General features: G+C 36.5%; 1 protein-coding gene across 1 annotated transcript; it reads right to left on the bottom strand.

Annotated features, from left to right (window-relative positions):
- Nucleotides 1-13,720: 13,720 nt before the first annotated feature.
- LOC146922280 (uncharacterized) lies at nucleotides 13,721-14,155 on the bottom strand. Its single transcript, XM_085711510.1, has one exon. The coding sequence runs from the start codon at nucleotides 14,153-14,155 to the stop codon at nucleotides 13,721-13,723; it is 435 nt and encodes a 144-aa protein (XP_085567636.1).
- Nucleotides 14,156-15,121: the final 966 nt, after the last annotated feature.

Raw genomic sequence — 15,121 nt, 5'->3', positions numbered from 1 at the left:
CTTCCTTGAAGGAGAGTAGTGAGAAAGGAGTTGGTGAATTGCCGGTAGTGCAAGAGTTTCCAGAAGTTTTTCCGGACGACATTACCGAATTACCGCCGGAGAAGGAAGTTGAGTTTGCAATTGATTTGGTGCCTGGAACGAGTCCTATTTCGATTGCGCCATATCGGATGTCTGCATTAGAGTTGGGTGAGTTGAAGAAGCAGTTGGAAGAGTTGCTTGAGAAACAGTTTATCAGGCCAAGTGTTTCGCAGTGGGGAGCTCCTGTGTTGTTGGTTAAGAAGAAAGATGGAAGCATGAGGTTGTGTGTGGATTCTCGGCAGTTGAACAAGGTGACAATCAAGAATCGGTATCCGCTTCCGAGGATTGATGATTTGATGGATCAGTTGGTTGGTGCAGAAGTGTTTAGCAAGATTGATTTAAGGTCAGGATATCATCAGATTAGAGTAAAGGCGGAAGATATATCCAAAACTGCGTTCAGAACGAGGTATGGACACTATGAGTATTCTGTGATGCCATTTGGAGTATCTAATGCACCAGGTGTTTTCATGGAATACATGAATAGAATATTTCATCCTTTTCTGGATCGTTTTGTGGTGGTGTTTATAGATGATATTTTGGTGTATTCGAAGTCTGAGGAAGAGCATGCTGAGCATTTGAGGATTGTGTTGGGAGTCTTGAAGGAGAAGAAGTTGTTTGCTAAGTTGTCAAAGTGTGAGTTCTGGTTGCGGGAAGTGAGTTTCCTTGGTCATGTGGTTTCTAAAGGTGGTATCGTCGTGGATCCGTCGAAGGTTGATGCAGTGTTACAGTGGGAATCACCTAAGTCTGTTTTTGAAGTTAGAAGCTTTCTTGGTTTGGTAGGTTATTATCGGAGGTTCATTGAGGGATTCTCTATGTTGGTGTTGCCATTGACGCAGTTGACTCGGAAAGGACAAGCTTATGTTTGGGATGCTAAGTGTGAGAAAAGTTTCCAAGAGTTGAAGAAGAGGTTGACGTCAGCTCTAGTGTTGATTTTACCGAATTCGAAGGAATCGTTTGTTGTGTATTGTGATGCTTCTAAGATGGGTCTTGGTGCTGTGCTTATGCAGAATCGTCAAGTTGTGGCTTATGCTTCAAGGCAGATGAAAGTGCATGAGAAGAACTATCCGACTCATGATTTGGAATTAGCGGCCGTTGTGTATGTGCTGAAGATTTGGAGGCATTATCTGTATGGTTCTAAGTTTGAGGTGTTCAGTGATCACAAGAGTTTGAAGTACTTGTTTGACCAGAAGGAGTTGAATATGAGGCAGAGAAGATGGTTGAAGTATCTTAAGGATTTCGACTTCCAGTTGAGCTATCATCCTGGAAAGGCCAATGTTGTTGCTGATGCTTTAAGTAGGAAGTTGTTGCATATGTCTGCTTTGATGGTGAAAGAGTTGGAGTTGATTGAGCAGTTTCGGGATTTGAGTTTGGTTAGTGAGTTGACACCGGATGGTGTGAGGTTGGTAATGTTGAAGCTGACAAGTAATATTCTGGAGGAGATCAAGAATGGTCAGAAGGAAGATTTGGAACTTGTTGATCGTGTGGTGTTGGTTAACCAAGGTAAAGGTGGGGATTTCAGGTTGGAAGAGAACGGTGTTTTGATGTTTCGTGATCGTGTTTGTGTGCCAAATGTTCTTGAGCTTAAGAGACAGATTTTGGAAGAGGGTCACATGAGTAGTTTGAGTATTCATCCAGGAGCGACTAAGATGTATCAGGATTTGAAGAGGTTGTTTTGGTGGCCTGGAATGAAGAAGGATGTTGCAGAGTTTATGTATGCTTGTTTGGTGTGTCAGAAGTCTAAGATTGAACATCAGAAGCCGTCAGGTTTGATGCAACCGTTGTTTGTGCCAGAGTGGAAGTGGGATAGTATTTCTATGGACTTTGTTTGAGCATTGCCAAAGACTGTTAAGGGTTTTGATTCTATTTGGGTGATTGTTGATCGGTTGACGAAGTCGGCACATTTTGTTCCTATTAAGACCGGTATGTCTGTGGCGAAGTTGGCTGAGATCTACATTGAGCAGATTGTTAGATTGCATGGTGTTCCTTCTAGTATTGTATCGGATCGGGATCCGAGGTTTACTTCTAAGTTTTGGGAGAGTTTGCAAGATGCTTTGGGAACTAAGTTGAGGTTGAGTTCTGAGTTCTAAGTTTTGAGGGCGAAAATTCTTTTTAGTGGGGGAGAGTTGTAACAGCCCGATTTTCGCTAGTTTTTATTTTATTATTTATTTATGTGTGATATATGTGCTCTTATGTGATTATTTGCCTCTGTGTGTATTTTTGGTTGGGAATTGTAGAATTCGGTGTAGAAGCGTATTTTAGTCATTTTGGACTTAGGGGCATTTTGGTCATTTTGAGAGTAGGGGTAATTTTGTAATTTTGGATGAGGATTATTTTTAATGTTTAGTAGGAGTGTTATTTTACCAAGTTACTAGAGAGGGTGTAGTAATTATTTTAATTACCATTAAGTGATCGTTAGTGTTATAATTTACCATTAAGTGAGTAGTGACATTTTGGGTGTTAGAATAGAAATGGGTTAGGCCCATTAAGGTTTAAGAGATAAGCCCAATTGAGTAGAGCTAGTATATAAACTCTAGTTGTTGGTAACACTAGGTTTTACAAACATTATTCATTTCATTTCATTTGGGAAGAGAAGAGATAGAGACTAGAGGCAACAACAACAACAAGGGTTAGAAGGCAAAGAGGGGATTCAACATCTAGGAGCAAAATTGAGGCTTGGGTTAGAGAATCTTGGTGTTAGAGGTAAGAGGGTTAGATTTCAACCATAATTCATAACTTTTTCTCTTTACCCATTTTTGTGAAATTGATAAATTGAATCTAATTGTTGTAAATTCATGCATGATTGTTGTTGTTATGTTTGAGAACATGATTTACAAGATGATTGTATGTTAGTATGTGAATTAACATGTTTAATTGCATAGTTGTTGGTGCTTTGTGTTCTTGAGCAAGTTTGATAAGAATTGATGTTGTGGTGTTGAATTATGCATGAATTTGTGTTCATTGGTTGTTGTTATTGATTTGGAATATGTTGTTGTTGAATTGGTGCTTTGGGTATCAAGATTGATGAATTGATGAAGAGATTTTGTATTGCTGTTGAAAGTTGAAGAAGTGATGATTATTTGGTGAATTTTGTTATGTTGATGCTTTAATTCCAAAACTTGTATGTGTTTAAGTGCATTGAACTTATATTGACCTATAAACACTTTCTGGAACTTGTTTTGGTGAATTGGGGGATTGAAAATTGGATTTTGGGGTGAAAAGGGTTGGAACCCGTAATATTTTTGCTGCAGAACTGTGATGTTTCGCTTAAGCGAACTCTAAGCGAACGCGTAAGCGAACCAGCATGTAGGTTCTGACTTGAGTTCGCTCAAGCGAACTGTGCCTTCGTTTAAGCGAACCTGCACAGGTTTAGCCACTTTTGATTTTTCGTTTCGTGCATTTGGGGACCAATCCGATACTTCTAAAATGTTTCTTTGGACTTAATTAACCTCTGTTTATACCTATAATCCTACTGAAACATGATTTGAATTGGTTTGGACTTGGATTTGTGAAAATCGTCTAACTTTTATAAAAACGGTCTAAACGTCGATTTTTTTCGAAAACTCGTTTTTTTCGGAAATTGCAGTGGGATTAGAGTTGTATAATGTTTATATGATTTCTAAAAAAGATTGTGATTGGTTTCATCAAGTTTGAACTTGTTTTTCTTTGAAAATGGAAAATTTTGGGAAAGTCATAAAATGAGACGAACTTTGAGTTTTTTCAAGAATTCGTCGTATTTGGCCGGTGAAACGCCAAGGTATCCTCTACTACACTCATATGTGGTCTAGAGGTATGCTTAGTTGAGGCATTGGAACTTGTTTACTTGGTTTTGACTTAAATGTTCAATTAATTTAATTGTTGTGATTTTGAGAGACGAACTTGACTAAAGATGATTTTTGAGAGCCAATTGCTTATGAACCCTTTATGAATATATTAATATGACTATGAAATGGTGTATGAATGGTTATTGAGTGATGAATATGATGTTTGTGATCATATGTTGTATTTGTTCCTTTATTTGGATTGTAAGGAATTATGTGGAATTGTGGCAACTATATGTTGATTTATGTGGAGATGATTGATGATGTATATATGTGAAAACTATATGTTGATTGAATTGTGGATGTTGTTGGTGATTGTATATATGTCAAGTGGTGGTGAATTGTTGTCGATGCATATATACTAATTGAATGGTGATGAACATGTTTATGTTATGTTGTTTGTTGAACATGTTAAATGTTGATTGTTGGTGGTGTAATTATGTGACAACTTCATGTTGTATGATTTTTGATGTTGTTGGTGATTGTATATATGTTAAATTGGTGGTGAATTGTTGATGATTGCATATATACAAGTATTGGTGATGGTGAGGTGATTATTGTTTGTGTGAACATATGCATTTGTAGTTGAGTTATATGTTCATGCGTTCATGACTGATGGTGGTGGATTTTATATCCAAGACTGATGGTGGCGGATTTTATATCCAATTGAGGTGAGTACGATGTTTTTGTTGCATCGAAGGTGACGACCTTGAGGTGTTTTGGTACCACATGCATCTAGAGAAGAGTTTAGAACATTGCATGCATTTGAATAATTGATGAGTTGTGTCATAATTGAATATATGACTTGGTGAATTTGTGTATTGGTGAAATTTGGTGAATGTTGTGATGGTGTGGATGGATGTATATGTACATTGGTGAATTTTGTGGATGGTTGTGAATAAATGTATTATGCTCTAATTGCATGTCTTAATTGTTTGTGCTTATACACTTGGTGAATCAATTGATGTTGATTATTTTAATAATGATGATGAGGTGATATTTGTATATGTATATATATATATATATATATGATGTAGTGATGTTCTTTGATAATGATGATGGCTTGCTTATAACTTCGATATGATGAATTGTACTTGTTGAGATAAGCATGATAGATGAGTAATGAAGTGAGTAATGTTTTCATTGATTGATGTTGATAAATGATGAGCTTTTATTGATGACTTGATTAGAGGTGGAATATGCATGCTATGCTATAATGTGATAGCTTGAAATGTAAGTGACGGGGGATAGTAATAATCATGTGATGCTAGTGTTCTAGGAGGGATGGTTATGTATATGTGATACATGTATGATACACTTGTTGATATGAACTTGGACTGATGATATGGAATGGTTTTGAATGGTATGAGAATCATGAATACTTGTGAATACATGTATGATTTGTTATTCTGTATTCTTGAATATATCTTTCATTTCCAATGTTCTTGTTTAAATCTTTTATAGATTATGATGATGTAATGCTAACCCTCAGTGGTCTGTGGTGGACCGCCTACCTTTCTGTATGAACGGGTAGACGGCGTGCAGGATGCTTAGTTGTTTGCTTGTTGATGCCTAGGAGTGGAGTTCCTCTTTTTCATGCAAGTGTCTAGATTAGGGCTCTGATCTAGGATAGTTCTTGCATGTTGGTTTTTATTTTTGGACCATGTATTTTGGAGTTGAGATGTTATTTGTTATTTGAGATTTGGAGAATACAATTGTATTTTGTTGAGATCTGGAGATGTTTATGTGAGTTATATGTCTGTTCTGCTGCTATGTTGTGTAACATGATCTTTATGCATGTATGTATTGTGGTTTATTCGGAGACCTAGCATCTATTTTCTAGAATATGTTTGTATATTCGTGTGTTTTACCGCTTATTAGAAATAGGGTGTTACAGTGGCTAAACCAAGAGCATTCTTTACTTTAGTTGATACACGATACTACACTCAAACTAGACTACCTTATGAATGTTGTTGGACTAGGAGCATTCCTATACACCAATATATTCACAAGGGGGTTGCAATTTGGGAACTTGGTAGAACCCTTATTACAAGTGCAAATGAAACCATAGTCCTTACCAAATGGCGTGTTCACCTTTGACTCCATCATTATGGACCTAAACCTCACCATGTTCTCACCCTTTGTGTAGCATAAATCATGCATACATGCATTCATTCATAAACTTTTTCTCATTAAATACCGAAGGACTTAGATAAGTTTTTATAAACATCAGAGGTATGAACCTTGTAAAAAGGAACACCAAGAAATACATCTTCAAAAGTCTTAACTAGACCTTATCCTTTGTTGGGGTCTTCTTCCTTGACTTTGCTTCTTAAGGAAGCTGCTTTTAATATTTCAAATTATCAATCAAAACAATGTTCCTTATGATGTTTACAATCACTTTGACGAGTCCGTCGAAAAAGTGTCCATTTTTGCATTAGCATAATCCCTCATCATGCATTCATAGTTTCAAGTCCGTGTCTCACAAATTTTTCTTTTCTATAAAAGGTCAACCCGTTTCAAAAGTGGTCCGACTGTCCTCGTCCAAAGCCAACTCGCACCTACAACACTCGTGCAAACAAAAAGAGTGAACATATCAGTTTGAACAAGAAATCCACAAGCATTTGTGAATAGGTAACAACACTCCAGAACAAGTTAGAGAGACTGAGCACCCTGGTGGTTTCACTGGTAGCTTCGCAGAATCAGCCACAGTTCCAGCAAGGGCCCGAACGCCAACATCAACAGCAGCCTCGACAACAGGCTCCAAGGATGCAGTTTGACCCAATCCCAATGACATATGCGGAGCTGCTTCCCATCTTGCTAATGAAGAACCTTGTCCAAACTAGAATGCCTCCTCGAGTGCCTAACGAGTTGCCGGTTTGGTATCAACCTGACCTCTATTGTGCCTTCCATCAAGGGGCACCCGGGCATGACATCGAGCACTGTTTCTCTTTGAAGATTGAAGTCCAGAAGCTGATTGAAGCCAATATCTTGCTTTTTGAAGATTGAATTCGAATGTGCAAGTTAACCCACTGCCGGACTACATTGTGACACATGGAGTGGACAGCTGCAATTGGGTCGTTTTTGATGTTCTTTCTACTACTTATCTGTTCAAATAATGTGTTTGTTGGTTGTTTGCTGCTTTTCAAAAAAATCCTTTCGTCCCGCCCGAGACAAAAGTGAATTTGTGCAGGGCTTTTTGCTTCATGTATTTTCCATCATTAATAAAAAGTCGTTTCTATCCCGACTTTGTTTTTATTTTGTGCTTTTTCTGGAAAAATGGTAATACAAAAAACCAAAAAATAAATTTCATTCTCAAATATCTGCATAATCATAACTTGTACTTGTCAAAATCAAAAATCAAATCATGCATTAATAAGCCCGTTGAACACATTAATCGTGTACTCTCTTCCAACTTTGAGTTCCTTGTGTCCGAAGCTGAAGAAGAGAATGAGGAGACTCCTGATCAAATCTCTCACATACTGGGGCATCTTGGCCGTCGAAGCTGCAAAAATCAAGAAGATGGTCCAGAAGATGGCTGTCATTTACAAAGACTGGTATGAGATGTTACAGTTTGCCTGGCATGGATATCATACTTCAATACACATTTCAATAGGGGCAACCCCCCCCCCCCACCCCCCACCCCCTCCTTCCCCAATATGCAACATGGAGGTCGTGTTTCCCGTGGAGGTCGAAGACCCTGTCAATAGGAGTTTTGCTAAAGTCCAAGCTTGATTGAACTTTAATACATAACGACCTTGTACAACCACATCAAAAGAGGTTGAAACAAACTTCCAACAAGAAGGTTCGTCCCCGTGAAATTCAAAAAGGAGACTCTGTGCTCAAAAAAAGTACTATCTTTTCAACCGGACTCCAGGGACAAGTGGACGCCTAACTATGAAGGCCCATGTTCAATGAATTTTGTGACTACGGATAGTGACAAACACACATATCCTATTAATGCCGGTGCAGTCAAGAAATACTCTGTCAAAAATATGAGCTCGATAAGTCGCAAACCTGAAAAGGCAGCTTAGGCAAAAATGAGCGTCTCGGTGGACTGAAAACCCGAAAGGGCAGTCCTGGAAAAAATTAGAGACAAAAAAATGATGATTATCCTGATAGATTGAAAACCCGAAAAGGGCCATCTATGCAAAAGTTAAGGATTAAGAGACAAAGTAACTGCATCCGGTCAGGCACAATCCACTTGGGGCATAACTGTTATCAAAGAACCTCCAATTTAAGCATCTACAAATCCAAGACTCGGAACAGGGGCAATTCAAGGTCGCATCCGGTCAGGCACGATCCACTTGGGGCATCCAGCTATCAAAAGACCTTCGATTCGAAGGCACAGAAGTGTATCAGTGGTATGATTACATGCATACGAATGTATGAATGCCTATGAAAATGGGTATGAATTTATGGATTTATGGGTAGAAGACACAGAGAAAGTGGATCAATGTATTGAGAAAGATAAGATTATTGAGAGCACTAGCCTTAATAACCACTTAATGGTATATAATAAAATTCAAGAAGGAAAGAATATCGAAGATGCGCTACCAAGTAAGAATTCAATTGTGGAGAAAACCCTTGCAGTGAAAGATGTTATGAAAAAAATCAGTTTATGATGTCTCTGAATCTGCAAAGGTTACAGGAATAGGTAATGGAGAAGATATTTCTTCGGTTTCCTTACGAAGTCAAGAAAATGATCAAGTAGACTTTCATGAGGCGAAAAATCAAGAATTTGGTGACTCCCAAAGAGACTTTGAAATGACGACTTATGTTCATATCTCAAGCGATTTACATGAGCAGAGCTCCGTGGTTCAGAAAGACAATTATGTGCTTCAACAACAATGGGATGAGGAAAATGATAAGGGTACAGAGGAGGCATCAAAGAAAGACGGAGAAACAGACGTTACTAAACACCTTTCCAAGCCCCATAAAAAAACAAATAAACGGAAAATTCAACGCAAGAATTAGCAATTATAACACCCGTTCCAAGCGTGTCTGCAGTGGATATGACACCCGTTCTTAGGGTGATTGTCCAGTTAACTCTCTTTAATTAGTTTTTGTTTTAATTAGTTCTTCAAAGGGTGTTTCTCCATGTCGGAAGATTCAACTCTTGTTTATTGTTTTGCTTTGATTTTTTTTTTCTTTCTTCAAGATGATATGTTTATTTTGTTTAATTCGAATTCAATAAGTTCTGATTCATGGTTTTAAATGTTAATTTCATGGTTGAGAGGTTGTTTCAAGGAAGCAAGATTTTGCTTTGATTCCACGGTGATGAGTCTATATTTAGTCTATTTTTATGCATTATTTAGTTTCGTTTTAATTAGATTTAATTTTATTTTATTTAAATATTATTTCCTTTTTAAGATAGTTTACTACAAATTGCATATTTTATATTTTAGGAACGAATATATGATGGAAGGTGTCTTGGAGCAAAAGAAAGGAGTCTGGAGCTGATTTGGAACGAAAATACAAAAGATTCAGAACAAAAATATAAAGCCCCCAATTCAGAAGCTTGGCACGGCCCGTGCCAACATGTGGCACGGCCGTGCCACCTCTCAGGATGCCTTTTGCTGCTTTTGCTTGAGGCCCAAGTTACCCTGTTTTAGTTTTACCGAATAGCCCTTGTAGTTGCTTAGATTTTAAGTCAATTGTAAAGCTATAAATAGAGTAGCTCTCCATCACAAATATTCATCTTTTGTTCTTGGAATAAAAGTTCACTTTTATATTATTGTTCTTTTACTTTATTGCTTTCTCTCTTCTTCCCCTATGTCTACAATGAACGTTAGTGAGTAGACTCTTCTTTGTCTTGGGATTGTTGGATAAGTCTAATGACGTAATCCTAAACAAACCAAGCTTAAACCCTAATTTTATGTAACCCTAATTTCTAATCTAGATTCACCGCATTAACGTGGATTAACAAATTATCAAACTGTGGAAGCGAAAGCGGAGGGTTTGATAATCGTTAATCCATCATCCCAAACATCAATTCATAAAGCGAGAGCGGAGTTTTGATGTTGGAACAAGTGAATCTAGACAATAATTGCAAAACAGTGAAATAGTCTTTGCAATTATTGAGACAAGAGTAGTTTCAATCCTCTATGCATCTTCTAGTAATCAAGTCAGCGAAATTGGCTTGGTTGCTAGAAGTAAACTCTCACCGGACTTTCATCGGAAAGGTGAGGGGCTAAGGGAACCGGTCTTTAGAAATTAAGGTGTAAACCATGAAATTAGATGTTTAAGTCTTGTCTAGTGAAGGGTTTGTTGTTATGATGGACCAATGATCCCAAGGCTCTTTTATATTATTGTTATTTACTTTCAGCAATTAAACCCCCTTTTTATAAACTTTTCTCTCTTCTAATCATTCTCTAAAAGTTAATTGAATTCACAACTCCCTAGCGGAACGATACTCTTCTTACTACTATTACTTCGATAGGCCGTGCACTTGCGGTTTGGCCCTATCACATGGCTTCTATTCATGGGTTGCTTGAATTGAATGTTGATTTTGGCTTTGATTTTTGCTTCTGATCCATGGAAGAAGCAAAAATACTAAATTACGGTAAACCCCATGAGTTTATGCTTTATGATACTAACAGAAGGTATGCAGATTTTTGCTTAAGAAGTAAAGTTTGTTATGGGTTGTTTTTAATGTTGAAAGGTTGAGACAAAATGAAAAAAAAAAAAAAATCTAATGTAGAAAGAGTATGATAATATCAATGTTCCTCTTTGATCTAATGACTAAAACCGACTTTTCCATGATAGAAAAATTTTACACTTTCTCACCCTAAATGCCACTAGAAGTTTTTTGTATTCCAAACAATATTAACGCGGCAAAAACACGATGGCTACAAGATTTAAGAGTCATGTAATATATAATTTGATTTGATTACAACGTGTATATTTTGAAGGAAATTTGGAGAGAAACTAAAGAGAATAACATAAAGAATTATAGAGAGAACAACATACATAATAAAAATCTTTATATAAAAAAAGTCTAGGGCAATCATGAAGCTTTTTCAGAAGAAAAAAACGTGCGCAGACGGTGAGGAGAAAAGGACAATTAAATAACTTGAGATCAAAGCCTTCTTAAATGACATTTAGATAATTAAAATGGTAAAAAGACAAATAACTCATTAACAGGTACCTGAGGTAGGATGAGAAGGACGACCGTCCTAGGCTTCAAAAAATAAGTATTAAATTGTTTAAAATATCAGTCTCCTAGTAAACCACAACAAAATTCTTTATGTCAAGTACAAATTGTTTAAAATATCAAAATAACATTTTGACCATCAAATTTCGTACAAAACAAAAAATCATTCAATACCTTTAAAATTTGTTTTCTGTTCTTATTTCTTGTGTTGTGGTGTTCTATCTTGTATTGTTTCTATTTAATATTTACTTCTTCCGTCTCACAATAAGTGTCCTCTATTTTATTTTTTTTTTGTCAAATTATTTGTCCCTTTTACAATATCAATACAACATTTATTACTTGTTTCCACTAACATACTCTTATTTATTGTTTCACTTTACTTGTCACTTTCAAGTTTCAATACAACATTAATTATTGGTTTATCAATAATACCCTTATATATTTATTGTAGAGAGAGAGAGAGAAATAATAGAATAAAATAATAAATGGGTAAGAGTATTATAGAAAAAACACATAATTTCATAAAAAATACTAACAAAATTTATTTGATTTCTTGGTTCTGTAATTACCTCAAAAGCAGGGGCGGATCTAGACTTTCAATACCAGTGAGGCAAAAAAATTTTGTCAAATAATTAAATAATATTAAATTTAATAAGAAGTTATATTAAAAATAGTTGTAGCAACCAAAATTACAAAGAAAATAATCTATTTTCTATTTGTTGAAAATGAACTAAAATGATATCGTTACTAATTGTTATAAGAACATTCCTTGGAAGCAAGTTGCAATTGCATGGAGATTACAAAAAAAAAATCTTTGTATTTGATATATGAATAAAAATATAGACATGTGTATAAATTTAAAAAAAAAAAATCGGTCCCTGTATTAATATATAAGGTAAAATATAAGCACATGTATAAATTAAAAATAAATAGGTTTTATTATATGAGTAAAAATATAAACACATGTATAAATTACAAATAAGATATGTCCTCGTATTAATATATGAGTAAAAATATACAATGAGCCGATCAAAAAGAAATTAAAAAAAAAAAATTGAACCTGAACTAGTGTGGCACTTGTCACACCATGTCTTGTTCTGGTTCGTCCCTGCTCAAAAACGACAAGTATTATGAAACGAAAGAAGTATAATCATTTCTGTAAGAAAGTGTAAAACTCAAATAAGACATAAGAAATACTTTGACTATTACTTTTCCCACCATGCTACTTTCTCGCGCGCCTTGCAAAAATTACAAAAATACCCCTGGTTCGGATTACGTACTCTGGACCAGATTGTTAGTGTTCCCGAAAATATACACTATGAATATTTTGTGCCTTTCTTTGATGTCAAGGGTCTTTGTTGACCGTTATACGACCTCTGCATAAGCTGCAATGCAATTGTAAGGATTGTATGAGCGGTCAACATTGACCATGACACCACAAACACTCCTAAAAGCTACCTAAAAAACTTAAAAAAAAATTGAAGAAAATGTAAGAAAGGAGGTGAAGAAGAATGAATGAAAATGTTGAAGATCCAAGCCTTTTCATAGCCTAAAACAAGTCCTAGGTCATTTGAAAGTCAAATAAAACGTGTTTTTCATTCAAAACCGTCCAAAAAAACGCGTTAAAACTTCACTAACCGGCCAAACCTTTGGTGAAACACCACCGGCCAAAATATTACTGAGGCGTTCCGGAATATAAAATCTGGATTGCATGTAGATGTTTCAGATTTTATAGTCCGAACTGCACCAGACCCTTTTATTTCGAGCATTTCTTGGCGAATGACTTGGAAAAAAAATAGAACAATGGTACATAACATAAAAAGAAGCAACATAAGACAAATAAAAAGTTAAAAAAACCATAATAACATAAATGATGAATCTTTTGGGAAGTTGTTCGAAGAGGAGCTTTTGAACTCGATCATGCCGGCCTGCCAACTGACATGTTATGATCGGCAGGCCGACATGATCGAGTTCATAAGAACCTCTTCTTTGGAGTTAGATCTGCAACACAATGAAGAAAGACAAGGTGTTTTCAAGAGGATTTCTTTGAGTTAGATCCTTCTGCCTTGCCAAATGACATATTCATCTGGCAGGCAGCAAGATCTAACTCATAGAAACCTCTTGATATTTTTGAGTTATCTATCTATCAAGGAGGCATCAAGGACTATCTATATATTTTTGACAGCATGCTGAGGGTCTTCATCATGTCGTTATATAGAGATCTATATATTTAAAACAGCGTGAGAAAGATCCTCAGCTTGATGACAAAAATTTGCATGGTTATCTTTGGTGTGTTTGTGTGTTTTGCTGGTATTGAAGATCAAAACCGGAGAGGGTGTATTTATAGAGGTCCTTGGATGTTGTGGACCACATAAACTCTTGGTGCAATGTGGATCACACAAAAGAATCCTATGCTGAGGTATTCCGGATTTCATTTTCCGGAACACACTTACGCCATAGGTGAATCAGGATTTCATAATCCGAAAAGCATATCTTTGGTTATTTTATCGATTAAATGAACATCTTTGACGTAAATTAAAACATATTGAAAGTTTAAATAATATGTATATTATTCAAAACATAATGCAACAGCTTAATTCAACAACACATAACTAACACGCAATTAAAACAACATAAAACATGCGATTAATTAAAACATAGCACATTATCACAGATCATCTAAACTAACTTCTTCCACCTCTGGCCCCTCTAGCAGAGCCCTGATCTCTTCGTAGTTCCTGGACCGGTGCAAACTTTTCAGAATTTGTTCAGCAGATCTAACCAACGAAGCGTCCAACTCGATCGGTCCTTTAGTGCTGTGCTGACCAAAGACAGAGAACATGGTTCTCACGTCATCGTCGTTTGTGAGTTTCATCTGGCTGAAGCGAAGAGATCTAGCTGAGTCGGACAATGGACATCGATATTCGACACCGACCACCCTCCTCGTGTCTCTACGGTTGAGTTGACAGTTGATTTGATCCAGCTCCTCCTTCAGCCCGGAGAGGGTGACATCGTCGTGACTCCTAAACAGATGGGGTGGTGTTCCACCTTTGTAGTAGACTGCCGCTAGCTTGGTGTTCAGATCAAAGCCATAGAATTCCATGTTGCAGAGGTATCTGGGCGTTATAGTTTACTTGTAATGAAAGCAGGGACCCCGATTTATAGAGGTATATGGGCGTTGTGGACCACGAAAATTGTCGGTGCAATGTGGGACACACAAAAGAATCCAATGCTGAAGCAATTCAGATTTTAAAATCCGAACCAAGCATCACCATACATAGTCCCAAGTTCTCCTTTGGTTCATGCCATCATCGTATCTTTACAGAATATATAATCCGGAATATATGTGTATTCCGAATTATATATTCCGGAGTGCACCGAAAGTTTTTGGTAGGTGGTCTGCACCACAAAGAAAACATTTTTCAAACGTTTTGGGCGGTGGTCAAGTTGAAAAACGTCTACACGTTTTTTTGACCGGCATTGATGGCTTCCCCACCTTTTTTTTATCCCCCCTCCCTTATAAATATGGTTCATTTCCTCAAACATTTTCACACCTTCTTCTTTTTCCTCTTCTTCTCTAGAACGATGTGTTTCCATCGTTGGCCTTTCATAGAAAGAGGCCTCTTTGAAAATCCATCAGGGGTCATATGATCGGTCAATAGGTAAGAGGTCAGTCTGGGTATGAGGTTGGTTTATTTGGGTGTCATATTGACCATCATAGTCTCTTGTTCCCTAGAGGATTCTGTGCCCCCTCTGTCTCCCCACCAACACCAAAGCTACTGATATGTCCTATTAGGCAGCATTGGTTTCTTCTTCCCCGCCATCTTCTTTCCTCCCACCCTCTTTCTTCTCCACCAGTGGTTGGAGCCACTGGTATAGCTTATGTAATAAGGTAAGATTAGAAATAGTTTTAGAATGTAATAAGCTTAAAAAACTTGAAAATTATTGTAATGTATTGTTCATATATTAATAAAATGAGTTGTTTTTATTCTTGTGTCTTTTTATTTCTGTTTTTTATTTTATTCACATTTTATTTTACGAATTGTAAAAGTTCTGGAAAAACATTATT

This window comes from Medicago sativa, chromosome 5, assembly GCF_051527215.1.
Source record: "Medicago sativa cultivar Bolivia chromosome 5, Bolivia_mono, whole genome shotgun sequence".
NCBI classification, from domain to species: Eukaryota; Viridiplantae; Streptophyta; class Magnoliopsida; order Fabales; family Fabaceae; genus Medicago; species Medicago sativa.
This window is presented reverse-complemented; position numbering and strand designations above follow the sequence as displayed.